The sequence below is a fragment of the Melanotaenia boesemani genome, chromosome 19, assembly GCF_017639745.1.
Source record: "Melanotaenia boesemani isolate fMelBoe1 chromosome 19, fMelBoe1.pri, whole genome shotgun sequence".
NCBI lineage: Eukaryota > Metazoa > Chordata > Actinopteri > Atheriniformes > Melanotaeniidae > Melanotaenia > Melanotaenia boesemani.
Genome location: NC_055700.1, coordinates 16,910,636 through 16,935,526, shown reverse-complemented (window position 1 = coordinate 16,935,526; position 24,891 = coordinate 16,910,636). Strand labels below are relative to the sequence as shown.

General features: G+C 38.7%; 1 protein-coding gene across 2 annotated transcripts in view; it reads right to left on the bottom strand.

The window, feature by feature from the left end:
• Window positions 1–10,857: 10,857 nt before the first annotated feature.
• mrrf (mitochondrial ribosome recycling factor) overlaps window positions 10,858–24,891 on the bottom strand; it is a 16,529-nt gene continuing 2,495 nt past the window's right edge. For both annotated transcript variants that reach the window (XM_041969688.1, XM_041969687.1), the window contains exons 2-7: window positions 24,078–24,257; window positions 23,780–23,932; window positions 18,691–18,809; window positions 15,557–15,648; window positions 13,121–13,280; window positions 10,858–12,988 (exon numbers count right to left, since the gene is read on the bottom strand). In XM_041969688.1, the coding sequence (XP_041825622.1) occupies window positions 12,911–12,988; window positions 13,121–13,280; window positions 15,557–15,648; window positions 18,691–18,809; window positions 23,780–23,932; window positions 24,078–24,255 (780 nt within the window). In that variant the 5' untranslated portion in view covers window positions 24,256–24,257 and the 3' untranslated portion in view covers window positions 10,858–12,910. The remainder of the gene's footprint in view (window positions 12,989–13,120; window positions 13,281–15,556; window positions 15,649–18,690; window positions 18,810–23,779; window positions 23,933–24,077; window positions 24,258–24,891) is intronic.

The following is a 24,891-nucleotide window of genomic DNA, read 5'->3' as shown; positions in this document are numbered from 1 at the left end:
AATAATAAAACGGAACAAATGAAACCCATTAAGACAGTGGTAAGCAGCACAGATAATACAAAAGCTATTTTGGCTTAGTTTGTTTTACTCCTGTTAAGTACCTGTGTTTCATTGGAAGGACACATCCTGAAATCAACTTATTTACTCAGCTAGAAGACTGAAAACAAAAAATGGCTAACTTGGCTAAATTTAGTGCTATAACAACAAAGCCTTTCAAAACAAATTAACATGTTATTGTAATATTATACAATACAGGACAATGTGTTAGTTTCTAGCACCAGCATCAGAAGATGGTGCAAGAAACCCACATTTAATGAATGGTTCTGTGTTTTATCCTAAAGATTCCTTACATGATATATCATGTTTCTTTGTTTGCCATGACAGTTCAGTCATTATCTACCTCCAGTGCATTCACCTTTAATAGACGGTCAGCATGCAGCTATAGAGACATAATAGACATTGCATCTTCTGCCACCCTCAACCAGGACCAAAGAACAAAATCAACCTTACTGAGGGATTGTATTGTTATCTGTAAGTCTTAAACTAGTAACATACATTATGCCCTCCAAAGATTCTTTATGATAATATGTGCCAAGTTTCCTTTTTGTTATTTCAACTCAGGCAACATCCATTGAAGCAGTAATATCTCATCGTGAAAATGACATCGCTCTTCTGCAGCAATATCATGACAACTACAAGGTTTGATTATATCAGCTGACCCTACACAATGGCCAAATGTCCTATGCCAGAGTGAATTTTGTTCACTAATAATAAGAGGACTAGTTCCAGTTAAAAACATAGTTTTCCAGCAGAACAATGAGAAAACCCCATGAAGATTCAAAGAAGAGAACTATGAAATGGTCGTTAGAAAATGGTTCTTAGTTTTTTATAGAACCAAACTTCTGTTCTGCCTGTCAACGTTTTGATAGAACAATGGACTTACAAAAAGCGGTAACTGGAAGAACCAGCCAATCGTTTGAAGGAACATGGCACAAAAACACATAATTACCAATATGAGAAGTTGGCATGAGCTTCATACTTGATTAAAAAACAAAGCAACCTTTGACCTGATCAACCAGGCTTTATTGCAGTTTGAGGTGCAGCACTTGAGAAGAGTAATCCACAGGAGGAGTGCCATAATACGCTGCCTGGCCAAAACAAAAGTTGCCTCCAAAAAATAAATAAATAAATACATAAATAAACCAGCAGCATTCACTGTGGTATTGTTTTGATAAGCCTCTGTGATGTCACAAGATTTATTTCCATCCAGTGTTGCATTCACTTTCCTCCAAGGTCTTGTAATGATGATGGAGAGTCCGACCACTGCACAAAGCCTTCTCCAGCACATCCCAAAGATTATCAATGGTGTTCAGGTCTGAACTCTGTGGTGGCCAATCTGTCTGAAAATTAAGTCTCATGCTCCGTGAACCACCTTTTTCTTTTTTATAATTTGAGCCCAATGAATCCTGGGATTGTCCTCTTGAAATATGCTCGTGCCATCAGGGAAGAAAAATCCTGGTCATTCAGTATATTCAGGTATCAGCTGACCTCATTATTTTGATGCATAATGTTGCTGAACCCAGACCTGACTAACTGCAGCGACTTCAGATCATAGCACTGCCCCCACAGACATGTACTGTAGGCACTAGGCATGATGGCTGCCTTACTTCATATGCGTATCTTCTTACCCTGATGTGTCCATCTATGAACATCATAGATCATAGCCTGAAACTAAGCAAGAACAAACACAGGAGGAGCCCTCAATTCATGTTACCCTATCTCGGGGTGGCCATGACACAAATGTAAAAAATGTCCCATCTTCTTCAAGTCTCAAGCAGAGACATTAAGATTAAACAGTAAGCAGGATCATTTACAAGGAAAAATAAGGGATCGCAAAATGTGTGAATAGAGTTAAAGAGAATATCAGGGTGGGATAAGGCCAAAATAACAAAACGAAGGTAACATATACCAAAGAAATGAAAAGAAAACACAGGGACTTACCTGCCTAAACTAACAGAACAAGATAAAAGGGAATGCAAAGAAAACATCAGTGCATCCCTACAAACTCCACACTGACAAGATGTTACTAATGGTTCATGTGTTGCACAGATGGGCTGCTTTGGAGAAGAGTGAGATGAGTGGCTCATCTTCCTTTTGCCAAAGACTTTATAGGAGAGCTTCACAAAGCAATCCCTGGTGAGCTGCTGGAGGATCCACTAATCAATGCCTGGCACCTGCAAACTACAATTAGCATAAATTAGCATCTTCAGTCACAGCAGTCATAACCAGAACAATAGGACATATAGGGATGGTCAGAGTTAAAAATGTATTACTAGAGCTTTGTCTGTCCCCAACATCTTCATTCCGCTTGTTAAAGAGTTTGGAATTGTCAGGTCTTATTATTCAAGCTAAGAGGGTCTTTATCAGGGATGTAACCAAAAACCTAGCAGTCAAATAGCTTTAGAAGACCTCAGCAGGGATAGGAGAACCTTCTGGAAAGACTGGCATCCCAGTGACACCTCATTAATTAGACATTTACAAAAGAGATGATGGGTGTTGAAACTTTGAAAAATAATTGTAAAAATATCTTGAAATATACAGCTGGCCACTTTAAGAAGCACAAGCTAAAGATGTGGTCCTTCAGCCGGTATAATGACAATATCTAGTAGACTTCATATAAACAGAGACAGCGGTTCTCAAAGAACTACAAGTCTTGAAAAAATATACACCTGTGACTTGTAAATAACTTCCTCTTAATACTTCACTAATAACACAATACTAATACAGCAGAATCCATCGTTCTGTTAAGCCTCAGGTTTATTTTTGCTTTGTGGAGCAAATACTTGGATAAAAGGACATATGCATCATTTAATCTTCAGTAGGTTCAACATCTGGCACTCACTTTGCTAATGTTATGGTGTCAGTGCTTCCAGACGTTAACCATGGTCTTTTTGTTACACTTCTTTATGGGAAATCTTTATTGGTCAGCATTTTGTGAATAATACAGGAAGTAAACTAATGTCATGAAACAGTCATCAGCTGAAATTTTTAAACACTACACTGTAATCTGCAGTAGCTGTTGTAATTTACAGTCACTGGTTAAATATACGGTACAAGCTCTGTCATCAAAGTTTTTCCCTTAGTTGACATAAACACTTTCCTGTTCCTCTTTGCTATTATTCATCTCTGTCTCCTCTGATTAATTCATTACTTCATCTTCTTCTTGTTCTTCACCTTTCATGTATCACAAACTCAGTCATCTCTTTTATTATCCATTAGGTCCAAGTCTTGAATCTACCAAAGTTATCCGGTTAAGAATAATTTCTGCTTTAGTTTTGTCTCTATAACAGAAAATTAGATCATTAAAAACAATATGGTCCATACAGTGATTTAACTCCTTACAAAAACCAAATAATTATCATCCAAAAAGTACAGAAAATTGGGTTTTGTGTGTGGGCCAATCATTTCTCCCCTTAAAAAGATAACACCAGCTGGTGTTGTATTATACAGCTCCCTTTACAACAAGGTATAACTTGTTACCCCTGGAATATTCTCCTGTTTGTACGTGGTTGGTATATGGATGACCCATATGCAGCCACAACAGCTTGGTATCTCCTCCTCCTCAAAAAAAGTTGATAAAGTATTGTTGTGTTGGTCACTCTAGCACATACAATACGCCCAGGCTGTTCACCTGGGTCGAGTTCTCCATCCTCTCTGCTTCCAAATTCTGGAGGTATTCTGTGCCCGGTATGTTTCTGGTCCTTGCTTAAGACCCGCTTCTTCGCATTGGCTTTCAAACATACCAGTAGTTAAGCTTGACATTTGCTTTCTTTATCTTTTTATTCTAGTCTTATGTTATTTGTTATTATTTGTTACTTATCGTTTTACTGTGTGGTTGTTTGATTGCTCAGCACTTTGGGCAACTAGGATTGCAGTAAATGTGCTATATAAACAAACTTGAACTTGAATTTGAACATGGGACGGGCCACACCTTGGATGCACTTTAATCTCAAAACAAGAGTGAATACCAACAGGAGAATTTTCCAGGGGATTTTGGCTCCTTTTTTAGGGGCACTGACCACACGTTTAGCTGATCTGCTTATTTCACAGAAGCACAATCTTTACACGTTATACCTCATTGTAAAGGCGACTAATTAGACTTCCCAACAATATATAATACAGCACCAATTGGTATTATTAAATATGAAAAATAATAGACTAAACTCAAATTTCTTCATGTTTTGTAGTAAGTTTAAATACTGTTATCAATGAGATTTTAATTAACTAGAAAAATTATGATTTTTGTGGATTTTTTTAAAGAACTTACAGCATGACATATATATAAAAACAGCACAAGGATGTCAGGCCCAAACAAAGCACTTTAAAAGAGTAAAATTAAAATAAACTATGGCCACTTTCACATTGCTTTGAATAACTAAGAACATTATGGGAAATGATTTTGACTTGAACTGTGGCACTTCAGTTTCATATCTTGCTCAGACTTTTCATTTGTGGGAAATACCTCATATGTTGCAATAACCTGGGAAAGTAGTGGATGATGCAAGAACGGCTTCCCCTGCTTCTTTTCATACGTTCTTCCTCAACAAGAAGGATTCAGATTTCAGCGAACAGTTGCAATACCTGCTTCATGTCAGCAAAAAGGCTGTCATCCATCTGTCAGTTAAACTATCATCTGAACAAGAAAACTCATAAAGTAAATAATAATTATGTAATGGAGTACTGATTAGACGTTTACATATTTTAGATGGTTTAGATTAGATTTCTTGCTTGCTTATGTCTTTCTTCCACTAGATGGTGCCATGCTCCTTTCTTATACTGACTCAGGTAACGGATAATAAAAACATAATATCTAGTTTCATTTAGTAAAATCAGAGGGTTACAAAAATAAAAACCCACACATAAAACAAAAAGGACAATTCTTCATATATATATATATATTCCACATTGTGTTTCCTTGTTTGTTTTCTGGTTGTTTGGTTCACAATTATTAATCCTTTCAAGAAAGTCTGATGTAAGTCAGAAATGTGCAGTTATATATCCACTGATAAAGCTGAATGCATTATAAATTAATCACCATAACCTGATTTAAATAACACCACTGGGTTTAAAAGAATCTCTCTTTTTTGAGGGAATTGATCAAAACAGCAGTAAGACATAAACTGCCCCCCACCCAACCAGTCTGAGAAAGAATGTCTTTCAATATGTGAAAAATCTTTGTGATTCTTATCTAGTCACCCATGAAAAATTTAAATCATGACTTAAAAGAAAAATAGTTTCCCCTTAAACTAAACTCCCCAGCACAGCTGATCCTTTACCCCAGATCCATCACCCCTCCTGCCTCCAAACAGAGCCACAAACCATGCACACACAAGCACACACACACACACACAAAATAAAAGTTAACCCCATCAAACAGCTCCATCTCCTACATGTATGGCCCCCATTTCCTCCTTCAATGTCAACCCCTCAAACCAACAAAGTTTCATCAATTGGTAATTAATATTCGAGGGAAGAGGGGAGCATCAGGAAGCAATTATTCAATAATGTATGGATGTAACTGCACACTGTGCCTTCACAAAAACACACACTCATGCACAAACACATATACATCACTATGATCTACTCTTCCGCTCTTCCAAGATCAGGTTACACCCATACATTTGACTCAACTTGAGCGAATCTTGTGAGTGTGCCTGGATTTTACACAAATTAGATGGTTTACATTTTTACAACAGTATAAACCATTAAACTACAATCAGATTCTAGATCAATATCTGCTCTCATGCAGCCATGATAGTCTACGTCGTTATGAGAAGCTGATGCAACACAGTCACGCGCTAACATTAATCAGTTTGTCTAAGTCTGCATTTATTAATAAAAGCAAAGTTGCTCCACATCCAACAGTGTTATGGCCTGCAGTGTTACCCTGTGTGTCCTGTTCACCAACGCAGACACAACAAAAAACTCAAATGACAGAGCAAATTATAAAAATATGGTAAACAATGAAGATATGTTACATACAATAACAGGCCATGATGTAAATGCACATTAAACATGACACAACATGGAAATAGATTACATAACCACACAAATGCATTTGACTGCAGAAAATCACACAGGGTTGGACAACACCTGACAGGAGATCTGTGGAGACACATAGCCTGTTAGACTATGATTTTACATCATAATGCAGAGCTTTTTATGAGAGACCTGGGTACACAAAAGAGAAAAAATACATAAAAATAAGTAAAAGAAGAACACCTTGTGGTTAGATTTTTATCTTAAATAGGACTTAATGTTTGATCCCCCCATTTTTAGAATTTCTCTATGGGGATTAATTTAATTTAATTTAATTTAATTTGTTAAATTCAACTTGGAGATCTTTCAAAAGAGTACAAAATGACAAGGACAACATGGCAAGGTATGTACAGTGATGTTGATTTAAGTTTAACAAAAAGAAATGTCACACTTGGGCTGTGCTATCCATTCTGCTCCTCTCTGGAGTCTAACACTCCTGTCTACATCCATATACTCTCTGCTGGCACTGACTGGGTCTTTCTGATAATTGGGATCAGATGAGTGGCAGCAAGAGCAAGGCAACGTGGGTTCTCCAGGACCCACAGTAACCTGGAAGCATTTATTTTATGGAAAAGATGTTTAGTTAAAGTGCAGTGCTGCAGCCCAACCCCTCTAATGACCCTCCAAGTCTTTTGCCCATGCCTGGAGACAGAACCCTGTGATGGATATGACTGGTGAAACAGAAACGCACACACATATATGCACACACATGCTTCCATCACTGTGCACTGTGATGGATATGACTGGTGAAAGCTCTGAACGCTGCTTCCTGAGCCCTTCACTTCCTTCCTCACTAGCTTCGTTCAGCCAAGTTGAGCCAGGTTTCACTAGGCTAGGGCTGGATTGGATTGCAGATTAACAGGCTTCCTGTCCAGTTTGTTGTCTGCATTCATCTGCTTTCCTAACGCTCACTTTTATTTATGAGCAGGCTGTGATGTTACTGACGATGAATGAGTTGCATGAGGATGGACGAGAGGCTGAACAAGCTTTTTCCTCACAGTCTCTCTTGTTACATCTATCTATCTATCTATCTATCTATCTATCTATCTATCTATCTATCTATCTATCTATCTATCTATCTGTCTGTCCATCCCCTGGTTTACAAAGTAATTGTCTAAAATATATTTGAGGCAGTTCCTGCATGTCAAAATTCAGTTACTTCTAGTCATTAAAATAACAACCATTCATTAACAAATCTAATCTTAGAATTTTTCTAGAATCAGGTTGAGATCTTTTGCTGAAATTCAACTGTAAAAACAAACACAACCCTCCCAATCCCCAAAATAAATAAATAAAAATAAAAAACCATCAACAGATCAAAGAAAACATGGCACATAAGGGTAAATAGTAATTAAGTAGGGAACATAGGTGACATCTCAGAAATTAAATAAAGCAACAAAACAAAAAGCAAAACAAAAAATTGACAATGTTTTAGTTAAAACAAAATACAAGAAACACAAGCATAAAAATACAAAATAAAAAAGCGTGGAAAGTCAGAAAACAATGCTCAAATGAAAAACAAAATTTACACATTTTTTTCTGGAAACACAAAAAAAATAATATAACGTGTTTTCCTTTTTTCCTCCTACATCTTAGGGTCAGTAGGTCTGGCTAATTCTTTGCAGTCTATAAAACAGATGGTTAATTAAAAAATATCCCTCTTGCTCTTTTTAAACAGAAGTTTTTAAAAAATTGCTCAGTATAACTGGGATGCTTGTATGAGACTAAACTTTAATGTAAATTTATGAAACAATATGTGATAAAGTTTCAACTGCTGCAGCATTGTGACACTATAAATTTCTATACCAGTGCCTGGTTGGAGACAAGCGCCTGTTAAAGTTCAACCATTTGAGCACGAAAAAGGAAATTTTTCTTAAGAACAGAATATCAGTTTCTGAAAGGGTTTTTAGAAATCAGTGCTGACTTACGAGTTCCTTCTCTTAAAGGATTTAGAAATACAAACTTATTTGTAAATTGAGTCAGTTGTCATTCCTTCCACCATCTCATCACCACAGGTCTCCAACACCAGCCACCCAACTCCTGCCCTCACTCCCTCTTTCTCCCTCCCTCCTGCTGGCAGCTCTTGATTACTCTTGTCTCCTGGGGGAAGCTTTAAACTCCTCAGAGATAGTAATATTGAGGGCACTACTGGGGTAGTCACTTCAGATCAGGGTGGGGGGAGGAAATGGCGACGGACATAAAACTAAATATATAATTCCTCCCATGCTGGTAATCACGATGTCCAGACGATTTGAAATGACAGTTTAACCACTTTAGACTGAGGAACGCTTTGTTCAGATTTGAGAACCAGGATGTGTGTGTGTGTGTGTGTGTGTGTTGGAAGGTCTGGCTGGTCCCTGTGATGGTTGGGGAGCCTCTTCATGGATGTAGAGGCCTTTCAGAGGGGCCAATGTGATCCTCTCTAAATGCATGGGGGGGTAGAAAGGTGCATGTTCCATTGAGTTAAAATGGCCTCACAGACCAGACAGCAGCAATTCTGTGAATGACTGACGTGCCAACAGCTCCGGAAGGAAACGCTCTCATTGCCTGCAATTAGCTTACCTGATTATTGGGATATCCAACTTCCTCCTAAAAATGTCTGATCATTTCCCTGTTAAAAAAAGAGCACCCACCTGGATAAAAGGCTTAGCCATGACTTACACCACACAGCCCAACAATTACTTCTATAAATATTAATAAGCTAATCTGCACATATTCTTCTCCCTCAAGTCCGTTGCGCTGTCCCTGATAGGGTCAGGGATTCTCTTACGAACATCAAATCTATCTATATTAAAAGCTCAATTTGCATATGCAGAGAATTTTCCTCAAAACAGGCTCTTTCAATATGCGCTTTCCCATCATCGCATTGCAAGAGTGCATTTCGTTTTCAGCCGCTGATTGGATCCTTGATGAGATCTTCAGTGTGGCTTCTCACACTCTGATGCTCTTTACTCTCCACAGTTGATGAGAGGCAAGAGAGGAGGGGGATGAGAGGTATGTGTGAGGGATCAAACCAATTCTGTCTACGCTGAAGTGGTCAGCTCTGTCTTCGTCCAACACCACAGCCTCCTCAGCGTCTTAGCTGCTGCAGGACCGTGCAGCTCAGGGTATAATCAAAGGCAGTATGAAAGGAGAAAAGCAAATGCCTCACACATACAGCCCCCCATTTCTCTAACACTCACAGTGGCTATACAGTATAAAGTAGGTCTATTAGGCAAACGTACGAAACCACTGTCACAAGATTCTCTCTAAAGATATGAATAATGCAGTTCTGAAGTGGAGATATGTGTCAGAATAAGGATAAAGAACAAAGACAGAAGGGAAAATTTTAACATGAATATAGATTTGTTTGTTAGCCGTGCACACCTTGCATTTTACCTGCACATAAGTACATCTGTAGTGTAATTTTCTAAGTCTGTATTGTCTCTATTACCTGTGTAAAAACAGTATTTCTTTATATTAGACTTAGTGTTGTCACTAAGTGTTATGTAAAACTATTAATTTTCTTTATAGACACACAGTTGCTTGTGTTCAACAAGCTGAAATTAGAAATCATTCATTCTTTTATGCAATAAAATTATTTAATAAGAAATAATTACTCTTACTTAATATAAGGCACCAGTTTTCATTTAGTCTTTTGTTCTGATATGACTAATAGCTTATTGTATGTTTTAAATTATTAAAATATTGTTTGAATTTTAATTTAAACAGGGGCGCCTTAGGCCCTAAAATCCACATGAAATCCCATACATTTGTTTTTAGATTAGCTGCTTTGTTTCATATGGCACTAAATGTCAGAACCTGCTCCTGTAGAGAAAAAGAAGAGTTTTATAGATCTTCTTAAAATAACTTTGTAGATTGTAATTACTTATTTGCTCATCCTACACTTGTGGAATTGGACAAGTTTAGGTTTTCACATCAGTCAAATGGTTTTTGAGGTTGTTTGACCACTGAAAACCACCAAATATACAAATATCATTACCCAACTGATGGTTCCTCACATCACAGAATTAAAGGATGAGTTTATTGTGGAAATTGGCATTATTCTTTTTAATGTGTGGTTTCATTGTTATCAGTATATCATCACAGTAATCAATGACTTTCTTAACACCTGCAAACAACAGAGATAATTCTACAGCTCTTTTATCAGCTGGTGAAACTGCCTTTGCTCTTGACACAAGATCAGATGGACCCGGTGTTTTATTTTTACACTGTGTAGAAGTTAGCACCCAGAATAAAAACTTGGAAAGAAACAACCAATCATTGTGCAGGTTTGTTGTTTCTTTATTGGGGCAGAGCCTTGTGATGTTAACTAGAAACACTATGTGCTCCAGTGTCCGCTGCAGGAATTTTTTTTTGTCAAATCACACCTTTAGCTGTGGGATCAATAGTGTGTATTGGTAATATTATTAGGTGTTGTTAAAATACAGACGTCAGGAACAGCCATACCTGAAATTCTCCTTTAACATTATTATCCAAGGTTGCAAGTAATTATAATATTTGGAGAAAACAGTGGCTATTTTGTCGTAATGACAGGTTAGGTTATGTTAACTCAGTTTTCTACATTTATAAGCTGTTGTTAACTGACTCAAGCTCAAAGTTGATCTGGCTACTTTTGCCTTAAATTAAAACAACATTGTCTCCTTTAATAACATAAGTCATGCAGACTTAATTACACATTTATACTCTGGCTTATCGTTTAGTCCTTTTTAACAGTGAAGATGGTGATCATGAAAACTGAATTCAGGTGTAATCAAATAAACCAAAAGCGCATTTTTTATTCCTCTTGTTTTGATGACAAAATAATCAATTTATAATTGCAACATAACAGAATTAATGAAATTTAGCATAGACACAGCTGTTTGCAGCTATCTCTACAAAAAAGTCCAACATTAAAATGAAAATACAGTTTCCACTAAGAGCCTGTTTTGTGTTTCAGGTTTACAGAGTAACTGGTCATCTTTCCTTTAGAGGACCGGTGGCGAATAAAAGCCTGAACTATCAAATCAAACGTTTACTGAACTAATTTAGTCTTGTATATTTTTGTGAGGAATCGCCAAAGGACACAGCAGAACTTCCACAAAGACAAACCTCTACTGCTTTCTTGCTTGCAGACAAATGCAGTCTCACGCTCGCACACACACATACGTCAAAAGGCGGTGCTAGTAGTAGTAGTAAACATTTGAAAGGAACAGGGGTAATTCACTTGATAAATGTCAACCCAAATGAAACTATCAGCTGAAAGCAATTTCCTTGTGCTTGCCTGTGTTCTGCGCCAGGAACTTGGGAGATTTTCACCCCTCCATCGATCATGAAGCCTCTGTTTTAGGCCAAGGTACACAATGCCCTCAAATTGCTGACATATGGACCTAGAGTCACCACAAAAACCTGCCATTTCCACCCCACCCTCCTCTGTCCCAGCCCAGCCACTCCTCTGCTAAACTTTTGTTTATCCAATGACTCCGGTCTGTTTAGAGCATTAAAGCAAAGCCATAGAGGGAGACAGAGTCATTGGAAATGCTCTAAATCTATTCTGTGCTCAGCATGATGCTGCTACAAGCTAACGGTACCAGAGGCCAGCGTTGTGGAGAGCTAGAATTAAAATGATCATGTGGCTGTAAAAACCAAGTGTGCGGGCAAACTTAAAATAAAGCTTGTCTGACTTGTGGGCTGTCTGTGACCAGTAGCGGAAGCAGCAAAACAAATCACCATAAAGATGAAGACACCAACCACGTAATGGTGCGGAAAGCCTCTAGCTGGTGTAAACATCAGATAGATTACAGCAGAGCTGTGTGTGCTGCAGAGTACTGCAGGAATCCTGTTCTAACATTGTTATTGACTAAGTTTCAACAGCTACTCATACTGCGATTCCTGGCGGCAGCTTTAAAATGCAGCTATTTAGAGACAAAGGAGGCCAAGTGCACACCATTAAAAGCCACTTTTCCTAATGGACAATTGTGGTGCCAACAGTCAGGGCCCAGAGGTCTGTGCACAGGAAAAGTCCATTATCACTCTGACTAATGGAGGAGGGGCGACTACAAACCAAAAGTGGAGAAAATTAAAAGAAAACAAGAGAGAACAAGATGACGCACATGCTTCAAAGCAGTGTTTCTTTAATGGGGTCCATCAATAACGTTGCTTTCCTGACTTTATTGTGTTTAAAATAGAGTAGCCATGTTATCAATCCTTGACATGGACAGAAATTAAAGGGCTGTTTTTTTTTTTTTGTTTTTTAACAGACTTGGAATCAATGGGAAACAAATGTTTGGCAACATGCTAATGATATCTGTTCAGTCAACTCTTACATCTCTGGAACAAACTCTTTCTCGTGTTTGCCACCAAGAAAAACCCACAGCCAGTTTACATTCAGACGGGTGCGCTTGCTTTGTATAAACAGACAGCCCCTGTGGCAAGGGGTCTGATTAGGAGGAGGCCCACAAATCCCATTAAAAGTCCATTCGTCCCCTTGCTCAGTGTTTGTTTGAAGACGGGAAGAGTAACAAGGAGGGAGGTGACAGGCAGTCTGTCGCTGTTGTTTCCGTGCCAATTTCTGTTTATGCACTTATGCAGTTAGACGCAGATATCACGCAGCAGTGACGAGTACCAACGATGTGGTCAGGAACAAAGGCCCAGCTTCTGCCCGAGGGACTCAAAAAATCTGCTACAAGACAAAGATGTGTGTGATTCAGAAACTACCACTCTGCCATGATCCAGTCACTATCTATTTTCACCGTGCTGCTGTTGTGTATGTCCTTAAACCAGTGCTGAAAATTCATACTGAAGACCCATGTGCTTCTTCTAATCATCGCCGTCAGCCTAACAACTCCTTGGTCTTTGCTGCAAGCTGTTTGTCTATGTCTGCGGTTATACTGTCGGCCATCTGCTGAATCTGTGAAAGAAAAAAGGAGTATTTAAGAAAGGTATTTTGGGCACTCTTAACTGTGAATTTCTTGATCCCTCAGTCTTAGTAATGCAGCTTTATGAAACTCAGAGAGCACCTGAATATTCTCCTGTCTTCTACCTGTTTTTCTACGAGACGTATTGTGTCCTCAGAGTGTCCCTCCTTGGCCTTTTTCACATGTGTGACTGCATTAGAGCGCACTTTCCTCAGCGAGTCTTTAGCTTTGTTGCCCAACTGTTTGGCTAGCTTGGCAAGGTTCTCTCTGTGTTCCCGTGTCACTCTGCCGGGAAAGAAGATGTCATGACAGAGAAACTCAAGTGGTTTGATAAGAACAAAGAATCCCTGGCAGAGAAAAGCTTTACCTCCACTGCTACAACTTTAAGCAGCCATGAGGTTGAGCAGTTGCCCAAATTATCCCTTTATGCTCATTTGTTTCGGTTTTGTTATAGGATTCAAGCAAATGTCCTAATGTCTGCCCTCAAACGTTTTATTAATCTCAGGGTCAGAGGGGGCCAACATGGGAGCAAGAGGCAGGGAGACAGACAACATGTACACCCTTACTCATACTGGTAGTAAATATAGAATTACCAATTACCAAAACTTGAATGTTTTTTTTATGTCTGGGAGGAAACTGGATGACTTTGTAAAAAACAAAAAACCCTTGCAGACACAATGAGAACACACAAACTCCACAAACCCATTTTCTTACGCTGAGGTAGGGCTGGGCGATATGAACCAAATCTTATATCTCGATATTTTTTACCTGAATCACGATATACGATATATATCTCGATATATTTTTCTTATTCAAGTAACCAAAGAGACAGTTCTAATTTACAGCCTTTAGTGCCAAATATACTTTTATTAAGGATCAGCAGCACATGTGCATTAAAACTAAAAAAAAAATTAAAGTAGCTTTACATTTAATTAAATGCTCCTAAAACAAAATGAATGAAAAATACTTTTCAATGACCACAACAAAAATACAGCTGTGCAAAATGCAAAAGAAAAGATGTTTCTGACACAAAACAAGCTATCTCGATATAAACGATATTCCCTTCTTCTATATTGCGACTGATTAAGTCTCGATATATTTGAAAATCTAAATATATTGCCCAGCCCTACGTTGAGGTGACCCCAGTAGTGCAGCATCACTGTGCCACACTACTTCAGTTGTCGATGGTAAGGTTTGAGAGTGAATCAGCAGTGACCAGTTATTTTTTGGGGTGTGCACTGCCTTGGGAACTTTTTTCTCCCCTTAAACAGTCCTTAAAATGGGGCTTACAGTGGCAGTAGCTATTTTGTATAACAAATGCATGAGTGAAGGTATTGGGAAAGAAAAAAACAACAACAACATGAAGTCACTGAATGACAACAGTTTTGGGCCAGTAGCTGGATATAACATTAAAATAATATTTACTGAAACTATCCACAGAATAGAAAGACATTTTAAATAATAATAATAATTAAATCAGATTATGAAAATATGAGAAAATAAAAAAAACAACATAGAGACACAAATTCACTGAATTAAATAATGTCATCATTTGTGCAAATTAGGATGCTAAACGCTGGTTAATGTGGAATCAAACCTGTTCAGTTCTAACAGCATCAAACAACAATCACTTCCTGAGGGCCTAAATGATAGCTGAAACATTCATCATCCCAACAAGTTTGCATTCACTTTGCATTTGTTAATCACTCAGAAAAGTCCTACTTCTAATTTCACTGTCCCTTTTTTGCCCTTAATTGGCTTTTTTTGCCTTGTTTTTGATGCAGGGACTATTTGCAAACAATCCAAGTGCAACGTCTATTTACTGCAAACAATACGGCCTAATTACCGATTCCAGGGCCAATCAAGGAGCTGCTTCTCTTTGGAAATGCAAATGGGGGCTTGGAGCGTGCCGAGACTGATTGCAGGGGGAAAGCAGTCTGACTCTTGTGTCCCTCCTCTGCCAGACTAACACCTGCTGCTCCACATGCACTCTCGCGTACAATCACGTAGACTCACGTGCACATAGTGTATATGCGTAAAGAAATAAATAAATAAAAAAAACTTTTTATACATGGAGAGCAGCTTGTAGAGTGAGTGACGGATTGTTTTGTGTGAGGTTGTTTGATTTAGCCGCGAGGAGGAGGGACTGGGTGAGAGAGGTGAAGCCCGAATGGAGGGAGAGAGTGAGACTGACTCGACCCTCACATCAACACATTGAGGGTCTCTATACATCTACAAGAAAAAGTCAATAAACCTTTCAGTTACAGCAAAGTGCATGGAAACCAGTGGATTTATTAATAGGGTGAAACACAAAACCATGGGCCAGACATTTCACCATGGTCATTTACATAATGGGCTGATTATTTCATTGATTTATTAGTAACAGATTAAAGGGGTGAACAATAAATATTTAATGATTGAATGGCCAAATCAAAATGATATCTCTGACTGGAACTACAGAAGAACAATAGAAATGAAGGGGAAGATGGAGAAGAAGGAAAGTGCTAGACAGGGAAAGCGTTAATTGCCTGGGGATACGTGTGTGTCAGAAAGCGACTCACTTGGGAACAGGCACCTTAATGATGGTGCCTTCCACCTCTGGGTTCAGGTTCATGCTGCTCTCTCTCAGGGCACGGGTGGCCGCTGCAGTAGCCTGTGGGCAAACACACACAGAAAAACCATTTGAGCACTGTTGTGAATAGAAAAGCAGCTCCACAACTCCAGGTAGTGGCTCAGGTCCAGCTGGCAATCATTAAGGGGTGTGTGTGTGTGTGTGTGTCAGGGGGATCCCATGTAGTGTGGAAGTGCCTTGGGCCACTGTCGGCACTTGGCCTCGTGGGACAGGACTGAAGGGTTGCAGGGCAGAGTGTTGACCTCTGACAGCCCTGCAAGAGAGTCTGCTTGGGCTCGTGTTTGATAAACAGACACACAAACAAACATGTGTTTCAGTTTGTTTGTGTCCAATTATTAATTCTCATGAAGATAGTAAACAGTACCATATACTGACATGTACTGGGGTCAGATTTCCCATGAGAGCATCTTTATACATGTTTGAAAAAAATGCAGTTTTCAGGTTAAATGGATTTTTTGTTTCACTTGACATTTTGTTTTCAGTGTTGCTTTTCATTATTCATACAGCGGTATGTTGTAATTTTACTACACTTATATACAGTTATTGCTGCCGACTTTACCTCCAGTTCACAGCTTAAAAAGAGCAAAAGCACTAAAGACCTCTCCTAGTGGATTATCTGTATTATAATCATTCCAAGTAAGTATTAAAAGATACAGCTTATTTATAAATTACTTTATAACCACTGTCAACTTTTATCTACTGTCTTTTTCTCAACACTTTTCAAAATATCTATTTTAAAAACTCTCCTGACACCATGGCTAATATTTATATAGAATGAAAAAAAAAATCAGAGGATGTTGGCTTAAAAAAAAAAGAGTGTTATATGTTTAGTAAGCGGGAAAGTGTTTCAGACAAAAAGCAATGAACAAACTCATTTAAGAGATTTCTACACTTTTATTTAAGAGGTGAAATTTTTGTTCAAGCAGCCAGACAATGATGCCTTGAAAACATCATTCATATGTGTGAAATATAACATTATCCACCACAACAACACAGTCTTATTATTTAGCAAACACTGCAGTAGAACTGGGAAGCCAGAGTTAAGCAGTGCACACACATGAAAGAGAGGAAGCCGAAACAAAGTCACGTCAACTAGCTTGTCAGCTTAATGGCAATTCCCTTAGCTGAGCCTTAAAAAGTGCAAAAGTATAATAATAATAAAAAAACATCTTTTTATTTCTTCCTCTCACTATTTGACTCTCTCTTCTTGACAGCTCCTTCTGGCCCTTTCCATTTGGGGAAAGAAATGGCAGCAAGATTAAAGGAATTTATTTGTGCATTAAATTAATTCATGAGGTTTCTTTTCCTTTGTTAAAATCTTCCGGAAAGCAGGCCTCCAGTTGCTCTCTTTGAGTGTGGGGTGATAGATTCATCCCATACCTATGTTTGATTGTTCTCAGCATCGAATTCATCACCATTTCCCCTCTCCGACGACCACTGCGGTGGTAACAAAAACCCGAGTGGAATTCTAGTGAAAACGTCGAGCAGGTTCTGGTTAATATGTTGGAAAGGAAGAGAAATTACGCTGGAGTTTCACATCAAACGCTCACGGCGTGTTCAAAGCGAGCTGGTGAGCGGGGAGGAATGTGCGTGAGAGTCTGTGTGTGTATTTAAAAAGACACTTGAACACAGAGTTGAGATGCTGAAACAAGGACATGCACGTGCAGTCACTTTAAAGCACACACACGCGAACACCCGGATTTAAGCGTGGTAGAAGATGTTGTTTTTCCACTGTTTCTTTCCAGGCTGCTTTAATGAATGAATAGAAAACAATGGCAGAACCTCTGTAATGGATAGGCATCATTATAAGCCTATCAGCTCTGGGTACTGAGGACACCTCTGTGTGGGACGTGGGTAACACAGGACCTGGCAGGGTAGTGTGTGTGTGTGTGAGCAAGAGTGTGTCATTCAGTGTGTGTGTGGTCTGTGGTTGCTGAGGGGAGGGAGGGGGGGACTCCCCGACTTACTTTGCCAGATTCAGTTTGAAACCTGGATTTCCAGATTTGAGGTGTTGATAATTACTTGGATTTTGATGTTGTTTTGTGTTTCTATAACGTGTCTACATGTGGAGAACAAATGTGGAGCACTCTGGGGTGATAAAAGAAAAAGGTACAGGAAGATATTTGTCAACACTGAACTTTCGTTTGGCAAGCTGTTCCTCAAAAGAACAAAATGCTTTCAGATATTAGCCCATCAAGTTTGGTTGATGCTGACAAGTGGAGATGCTTCTTCACTCCAGAGGAGGTTACAGTATTATAAAAGATAAGCTGGGATGCTTGACATTGGATTTTTCCTTTCTGAGTCTAACTCCTTTTTTACTGACTGCTGGTGCTGATATATACTCAGATTTCTTCCATTTAACTGCATTAAATCTCCCGTTATAAAGTTGAGTTTCTCAAAAAAAGCATTTGAACTTGTACTTTTTGAAAAGCTGGTGATGGAAAGAAGGGTAGAGATGAACACTGAGAAATAAATGTATACTCTCCTATTCTCTGAATCTATGATTGCATAATGTATTCACCAAAAAAAGACATTTAGATTTTTCAGCCCCAGAAAGTCAGGCCTCTTCTGCATTCTTCAACAAAATCTACAAGGGGAAGAAAAGCAGAAGAAGAAAAAAAAAAAAATAGAACAAAATAATCAATTTCTTCCTAACCTAGGGGTAAAATGAGGTCATTTCCTCCATGTGACAAGTCACATGCAGACATAACCACACAGCAGTGGACACATACACATTGTTGCTATCTTTCACCCCAGAACAAAGGGCTCCCTGAGTGATCAATCAATTAGCATCTGAGAAGCAGGGCACAGAAAGAGGCCGGTCAGGTTTCATTTACAGAGTGATGTGGGACTCCACTTCTGGCCTGGCTCACTTTTCCCTTCTTCTGCAAGGACCATCTATCTGTCTGTGCTTTGGATTATTTTTACAAAGCTTAGTTTTTCCGTGCTTGTCCATGTGAGACAAACAGATACCAGTAGGAAGAAACTGCTGGGAGGTGTGTGTGTTTGGCTGTGGGTGTGTGTGTGTGTGTGTGTGTGTGTGTGTGTGTGTGCTCGTCTTACTTCAGGGAAGCTGCTCATGTTGACCAAAATGAGTTGAGGTGACTTCATGGAGATCTGACCCAGCTGGTTGAGCGGGAACTTCCCATCTTGAGTCGTCACCACAATGTGATCCAGAGCCCCTAAACAAACAGATCAGTGGATGAATTTACTTTTTTTACTTCCACAGATAACGTGGGCATGGGTTTTGGTCTTGCTGGTCACAAGTTATGCACATTAGCATATATAAACAATGTAAAGTTGCAAGTTTATAAATGTTCGAATGTTGTCTAATATTGCTTTTTTTTACAGTAAAGTTCATAGTTCAAATAGAAATGAACTTTTTTTCAAATGTGCATTTATCATTACGTTGGATGTTTATTTATTTGCTCATATTCTAAGTATAAACACAGGGACTGGGCCCAAGTTAACAGTTTTCCAGTATTAGACTAATAAAGGTTTCCATGATCTACTGTCTCTCCTCGTCATCAACAGTGGGAGAAACAAAGGTACAAGTGGACTTCTGTCCCTCCTTTCTCTTCTCTCTTCTTTTTCTTTCGTGCTCGCTCTATCCATCTGTCCCTCTCCCCCATCTGGCTAACCTCAGACGCAGTTGTTTCCTTCTTCTCCACCTCTGCCTTACATCACTCCCTCCCTTCTTACCCTGTGGGGGCTGTGCTGGTGCTCTGTGTGGAAAAGTGAGGTGAAGGGGAGGTGAGCCAGTGGTGTAATTTTCTCTATAAGATCAATTTATCATCTGATTTCAAGGACAAAAATAAAAAAAACAATCACAGACTAAAGGCAGATGTAAAGTATTAGAAATAAAAGGTTGGTGTGATGTGATTATGTAGAGATCAGCTGCACTGCTTACCTGCCTGTCAATTATGCTGTCTCTGCCTTTTGACTACCAACATCCATTTGTCCTGTTTGCCTTATTTATTAAACTCTGCTTGTCTGTCTGTATTACCTGTGCAGCAACATTAAGCACCTAAACATCTGCAGCTACTTTTGGATGTTAGTTATTCCCTAAAGCAGAAGGAGGGATGGTGAGGAGGCAGCACAGAGGAGTTGAAAGACGGGCAGATGAAATGAGGAAGAAGTTGATAAACGTCAAAAAACTTGGCTTAAGTTGATTCTTGGTCAATACTTTTGTTTTTAAGCCAAATGCTATGTTTTAACAATTTGACTACTAGTTTTCCTCTCTCAGAAACAAGACTCTTCTCTTAAAGGTGAAAAGAATTCCTAGGATGCTTAAGCTTTCCTTAAGAAATGCAACCATTTGCAACCCACTGTTCATCTTACAAATTAAACTGTTCTTCGTCAGATCTTTGATTTTTTTAGTGTTTTTTTCTACTAAATGCAATAGAAGAGTAAGAAACCCTTCAAGATCCAACATCACGATATTTGGTGCCAGAAGTCATAAAAGATGTAGGAATTCTGTTATATGGTCACTCTTCAGAGAAGTAACCACATCTCGCACTGAATGCCATGATCTTACAGGACATCCTGCAACTGGAAAATGCAGCAGAGGAGCAGGTACGACTTTCCTCTACAAACGGCTTTATGTTTTTTAACTAGCTGAGTCTGTGTAGTCAGTCCTTCTTCTTGGCAAATCCAGATAGCGGTTAGCTGTCAGAGAGACTGATTAGTAACTGTTTAGCATAGTAAATGAGCAATAAAACACAGAAATTTGTTATTTTCTGATGCATGAAGCTTAAATGCATCACAAATGCTTGTGTACTAAAAAGGGACATTTTAAAGGGACATGTTAGTTTGCACAGACTTGATTAAATTTAATCCATATTCATCTGTATAGCGCCAGTTCACAACAAATTAATCTCAGCGCACTTCTACAGACAGTCCAATTAAATACAATTTATTATAGTCCAATTTAATCAAATAAAAACAAAAATGATATGATCCATATAAGTACAATTTATAATAACACAGTTCTTATAAGCTAATTCATTAAAAAAAACCTGTCTAAGGAAACTAATGGATTGTACTGAATCATCTGTTCAGTTCAATCCTCCATTCTGAGCATGCATGGGGTGGGGGACGCCTGTCAGAGTTACTCTAAGATGCTTCCTGTATCAGACTTAGCTGGTACTCCCTGTTTAGAAAATTTGGGACAAAGGACTGTCTGAGCATTAGACTGAACACAACCACAGGTGAATTCTGGGAAGTTGCATCAGAACAAAACCAACAGTGGCCTAAATTAGATAAACAATATGTTGATAAATGAGTTTTAAAGATTAATATATTTTAACTCGTGGAGAGAGGTACACTAGCTGTTTCTTAAGTTGCTTGGTACTGCTGGTTTCAGCACTAAAGGCTGTGGTTTGGGATTTAATCCCCCAATTGTGACCTTTACGATATTTATTTACATGGAAACAGTTTGTTTCCAAGCCATATTACTCATATGTGAATATGGCGGACATGTCAGTGACTCCTCTGCTTTTATCTGTCTGACTGTTGCTGCACACAAACACATACAGACTCAAGTATGTATTCATGGCAACACACAGCAGCACATACAGTCATATCCACGCACACACACTCACATAAGTTTAATGAGAGCCAGATGAGAGGTTTGTGGAACAAACACACACACGCATTCAGACACATGACATCACCCCATTCCACCATCTCATCTCTGCTGTCAGCTCTAAGTCCTGCTGCCTCCCTGGATTACAGTGCAGCTGGACAGAGGAGAGGTGATGAACCGACCGGAGGAGAGCAGTTAGGGATAGACAGACTGAGCAAGAAGACAGGAAGGATGACAGAATGGAGAAATGGATGCACATATGATAGAGACAAAGAGAGCGGTACAGAGGACTGCGATGGAGGCGGTGAAGCAGGGAACGGTTCAGATTACTGCCCTGGGAACAATTTTTCCTTAAGATTCACTAAGAAATAATAAACTGAAACAAGTGAAAGAAGCGAAAGGACGTCACATGAGTGAGAAGCTGAAAACTCCTGGAAAAAGAAATGAAATAGAGGGAGAGGTTAAACATAGAGAATGACTCAAAGTTGGATTGACGAATGGAGAGAAGTTGAAAATCTACAAAGTTACCAAGGACACTGAGGGGTTGATCATTAAAAAAAAATCTAAACTGAATATGAGCTTTCATTATAGTTTTCGTTTTCTGTAAAAGAACAGAGCACTTGAGGAGAAATAGAACAAGGTCCCAACAATTTCAGTTTGAAGTCTGACGCCTCCTCCTTTGGGAGCTTCCATTACACACCCCAAGCTTGACTCCCAGAGCCCTGCTCCCATTTGTTAGAACCCAGAGACAAAAGGTCAGGACCTGGATGTAGTTGGGGAAACAGAGGCCAAAGCAGGGTCAAGGTAACATCACATGGGGACCTCCTCATATTAAGCCCTCCAGCCATGTGTGAGGTGGACGAAAACACAAACAACACAAAAGTGAAAATGTGTGATGAATCAGAACACGAGGACATGTGGAATAAAACCTTCAGATAGATACAAACAGAATCAAAGTACAGTTCATGAGGAAAAGATGTGGACAAATATCGTTCTTCAGGCACATGAAATAAGACATTTTAAAAAAGGGGTAGGCCACATGTAAATAAGCATTTGCAAATAATTTAAACCTTATGATTAAACTAAAACATAAAAATGTGAAATGCTATTCTGACTTTGAATTTGATGCCAGAAACATTTTTTAAAGTTTGGACTGAGGGATGTTTACTGCTGTGTTGCCTCAGCTTTTCTTTTAACGAAAGGGTTTGATAACTGAGGAGACAGGCTGCTGTACTTTTAAAAGTAAAAGAAAGCTGCTTCAACCCGTACCTGTTGATCCTGCTTGATATAGTAACTCAGGTGCTTAACTGTTTTAACTAAAAATACTTAATGGGTGACTAATCTGGACTCACTCATTTGAATCAGATGTGTGTTTAAACTGGAAAAAATTGCACGTCTAAAACTCGAGAAATCATTTTCCTTTTTACTTTTTCTAGCTAATCATGCTGCTCACCTGTTGCCAATTAATCTAATTAGATAATTGATGTTTTTTTTATTATTTTCCCAGTGTGTTGTTACTTCTTCTATTTTTTTTACCTTTACTATTTAAATTAAAATAAAAATCAACACATTTTAAACAATGATGTTTCCTTTGTACATTTATTTAAAAAAAAAAGAAATGAATTACACAATTTGCAAACCACTGTTCTAAGTTTCTGCTGACACGGCATGTAAAACACTTTCTCTACTTTAAAGTGCTTTAATCAGAGTTTACATCAGTTTTAAAAGAACTGTGTGACAAAGCCCTTTGAACTGACCATAAATAGATTACAGTTTAATACAAAACAAGATAAATAGAATCATTGTACTTAATATTTTGGTGCAAATCCTTTGGAGTCACTTTCTGTCTGAAGTTTTCAGTCCATAGATGTGAGGAAAAGCTTTGCATCATACTCTCTTTGACAAAAAATGACACTACAGTAAGTTAAAGTCTTTACATTACAGGGTTTCTGCCTTCATCTGGTTCCTGCTCTTCATCCTGAATCACTCTGGTTATTTCTGCCTTGTTTACCCTTGTTTATGACGCTTAGAGTACACAGCCGTGGCTTTCGGGTGAAAAATCTGCCTTCCATATCTTTTAAACACAGAGGAGCTTTTCTGGTATCTTCTTTACTTGCCTTGTCACGTCTCTAGTCTTAATTTTAACTCCACTTCAGTTTAAGTGGAACCTTTTTTTTTAAGTCTGAGTCACTTGTGAGTTAATCTGTGAATTGATTAATGGAGAAATAACAAACACATGCCAAAAATATAATTAAGGCTTCGCGATTTGGGATTTATATGTTAGTCACTGGAAATGGTGACATAAACCGGTTCAAATGACCACTTAAAGAAATCTGATTCTGAAGAACAAAATGGTCTGCAACTGGCTTTGTGTGCACCTCACGGTTCGGGTGCAGTAAATTTGCTTTGAACTCAGGAACAAATGTATTTGTGCATGCTTTGCCTCACCGGTAACTGATGAGTTTTGTACTTGGAACGTGAGTAACCAAAAAACACACCAGTAAGGAGACACAGGCAGACAGAAACCACCAGAGGTAGCCCAAAAAACAGACTTAATCTGATTACCTGGCGAGGTTCGGATGCTGAGGCTGCGCGTGAAGTCATCTTTGAGCACGTTGAGAACAGCAGTCATGTCTTCCTTTACTTCATCCAGGCTGATTATGTCTTCCACAAGAGCTGAATTTATATTCACCTTAGCTGACTGGCCTTTTGCCTTGGCTTTAAACAAAGAGAGGCAAAAGAGGGAAAAATTTGTCTCGTATCTGAGATCCACTACATCCAGTTAACAAACTCATATCTGTATTAGCTGAATCATACAAGGTCTGCACGTGTAGGCTTCAGTGTCCGCAATTTTCTCACTGACCTTTTGCCTTCTTGGTGGCATAGAACCTGGTGCATGCAGCAGCAGGCTTGTGGGTGGTGCCAAGGTGTAGTGGTGGTCTAACAGGGACCCTAGAGGTGACCACAAGGGGAGACCTGACACATCGTACCAGGGACTGACACAGAAGTGGTCGCAGCAAGCTCAATTGATTCAAAGCCATAACTGCAAACAGGTTATAAGAGAGGACTCAATGTTAGTTTAAAAGACTTTAAGAAAACATAAATATATTCAACACACAGCAAACAGTCAGAAAGCAGTTTAAGAGGCACTGGTAATATTTAGCAAAATGAGGTAATAGCTCATATCAGCCAGCAGGAGGTAGGCCTTCATCTTCTAACTTAATCACATCACCATGAGCTCTTCTCTCCATTTACATGATTAGTTACTTTTACAAACTGCATTTTCTTCACATCATTATGATAATATCATGTTTTTATAGCCTAATGTGATTGATTTGCACATCACCACACTGTTTCCGTTAACCTAAAAAACCCCAATAACCACATCAAGTCACACAAATGTCAAATTTACATCACTATATTAATTTTGTTTTACACCATGTGTAGTAAGGTTTATTGGTATTTTGAGCTTCTTCACCTTTAACATTCAACCCACAGCATTCAAGCGAATGTTGACATTGTTATTTAAGCTTAAAGGCCAAACACAAGAGCACAGTTCGGAGTCCACTTTGTTTGAAAGCCAAATAAAAAGCATAATATTTCTCAGATTTGCAGCAAAATTTGAACAGATGCATTAAAACGGAATGAATGAATAAATATATAAAATAAAAACCAAT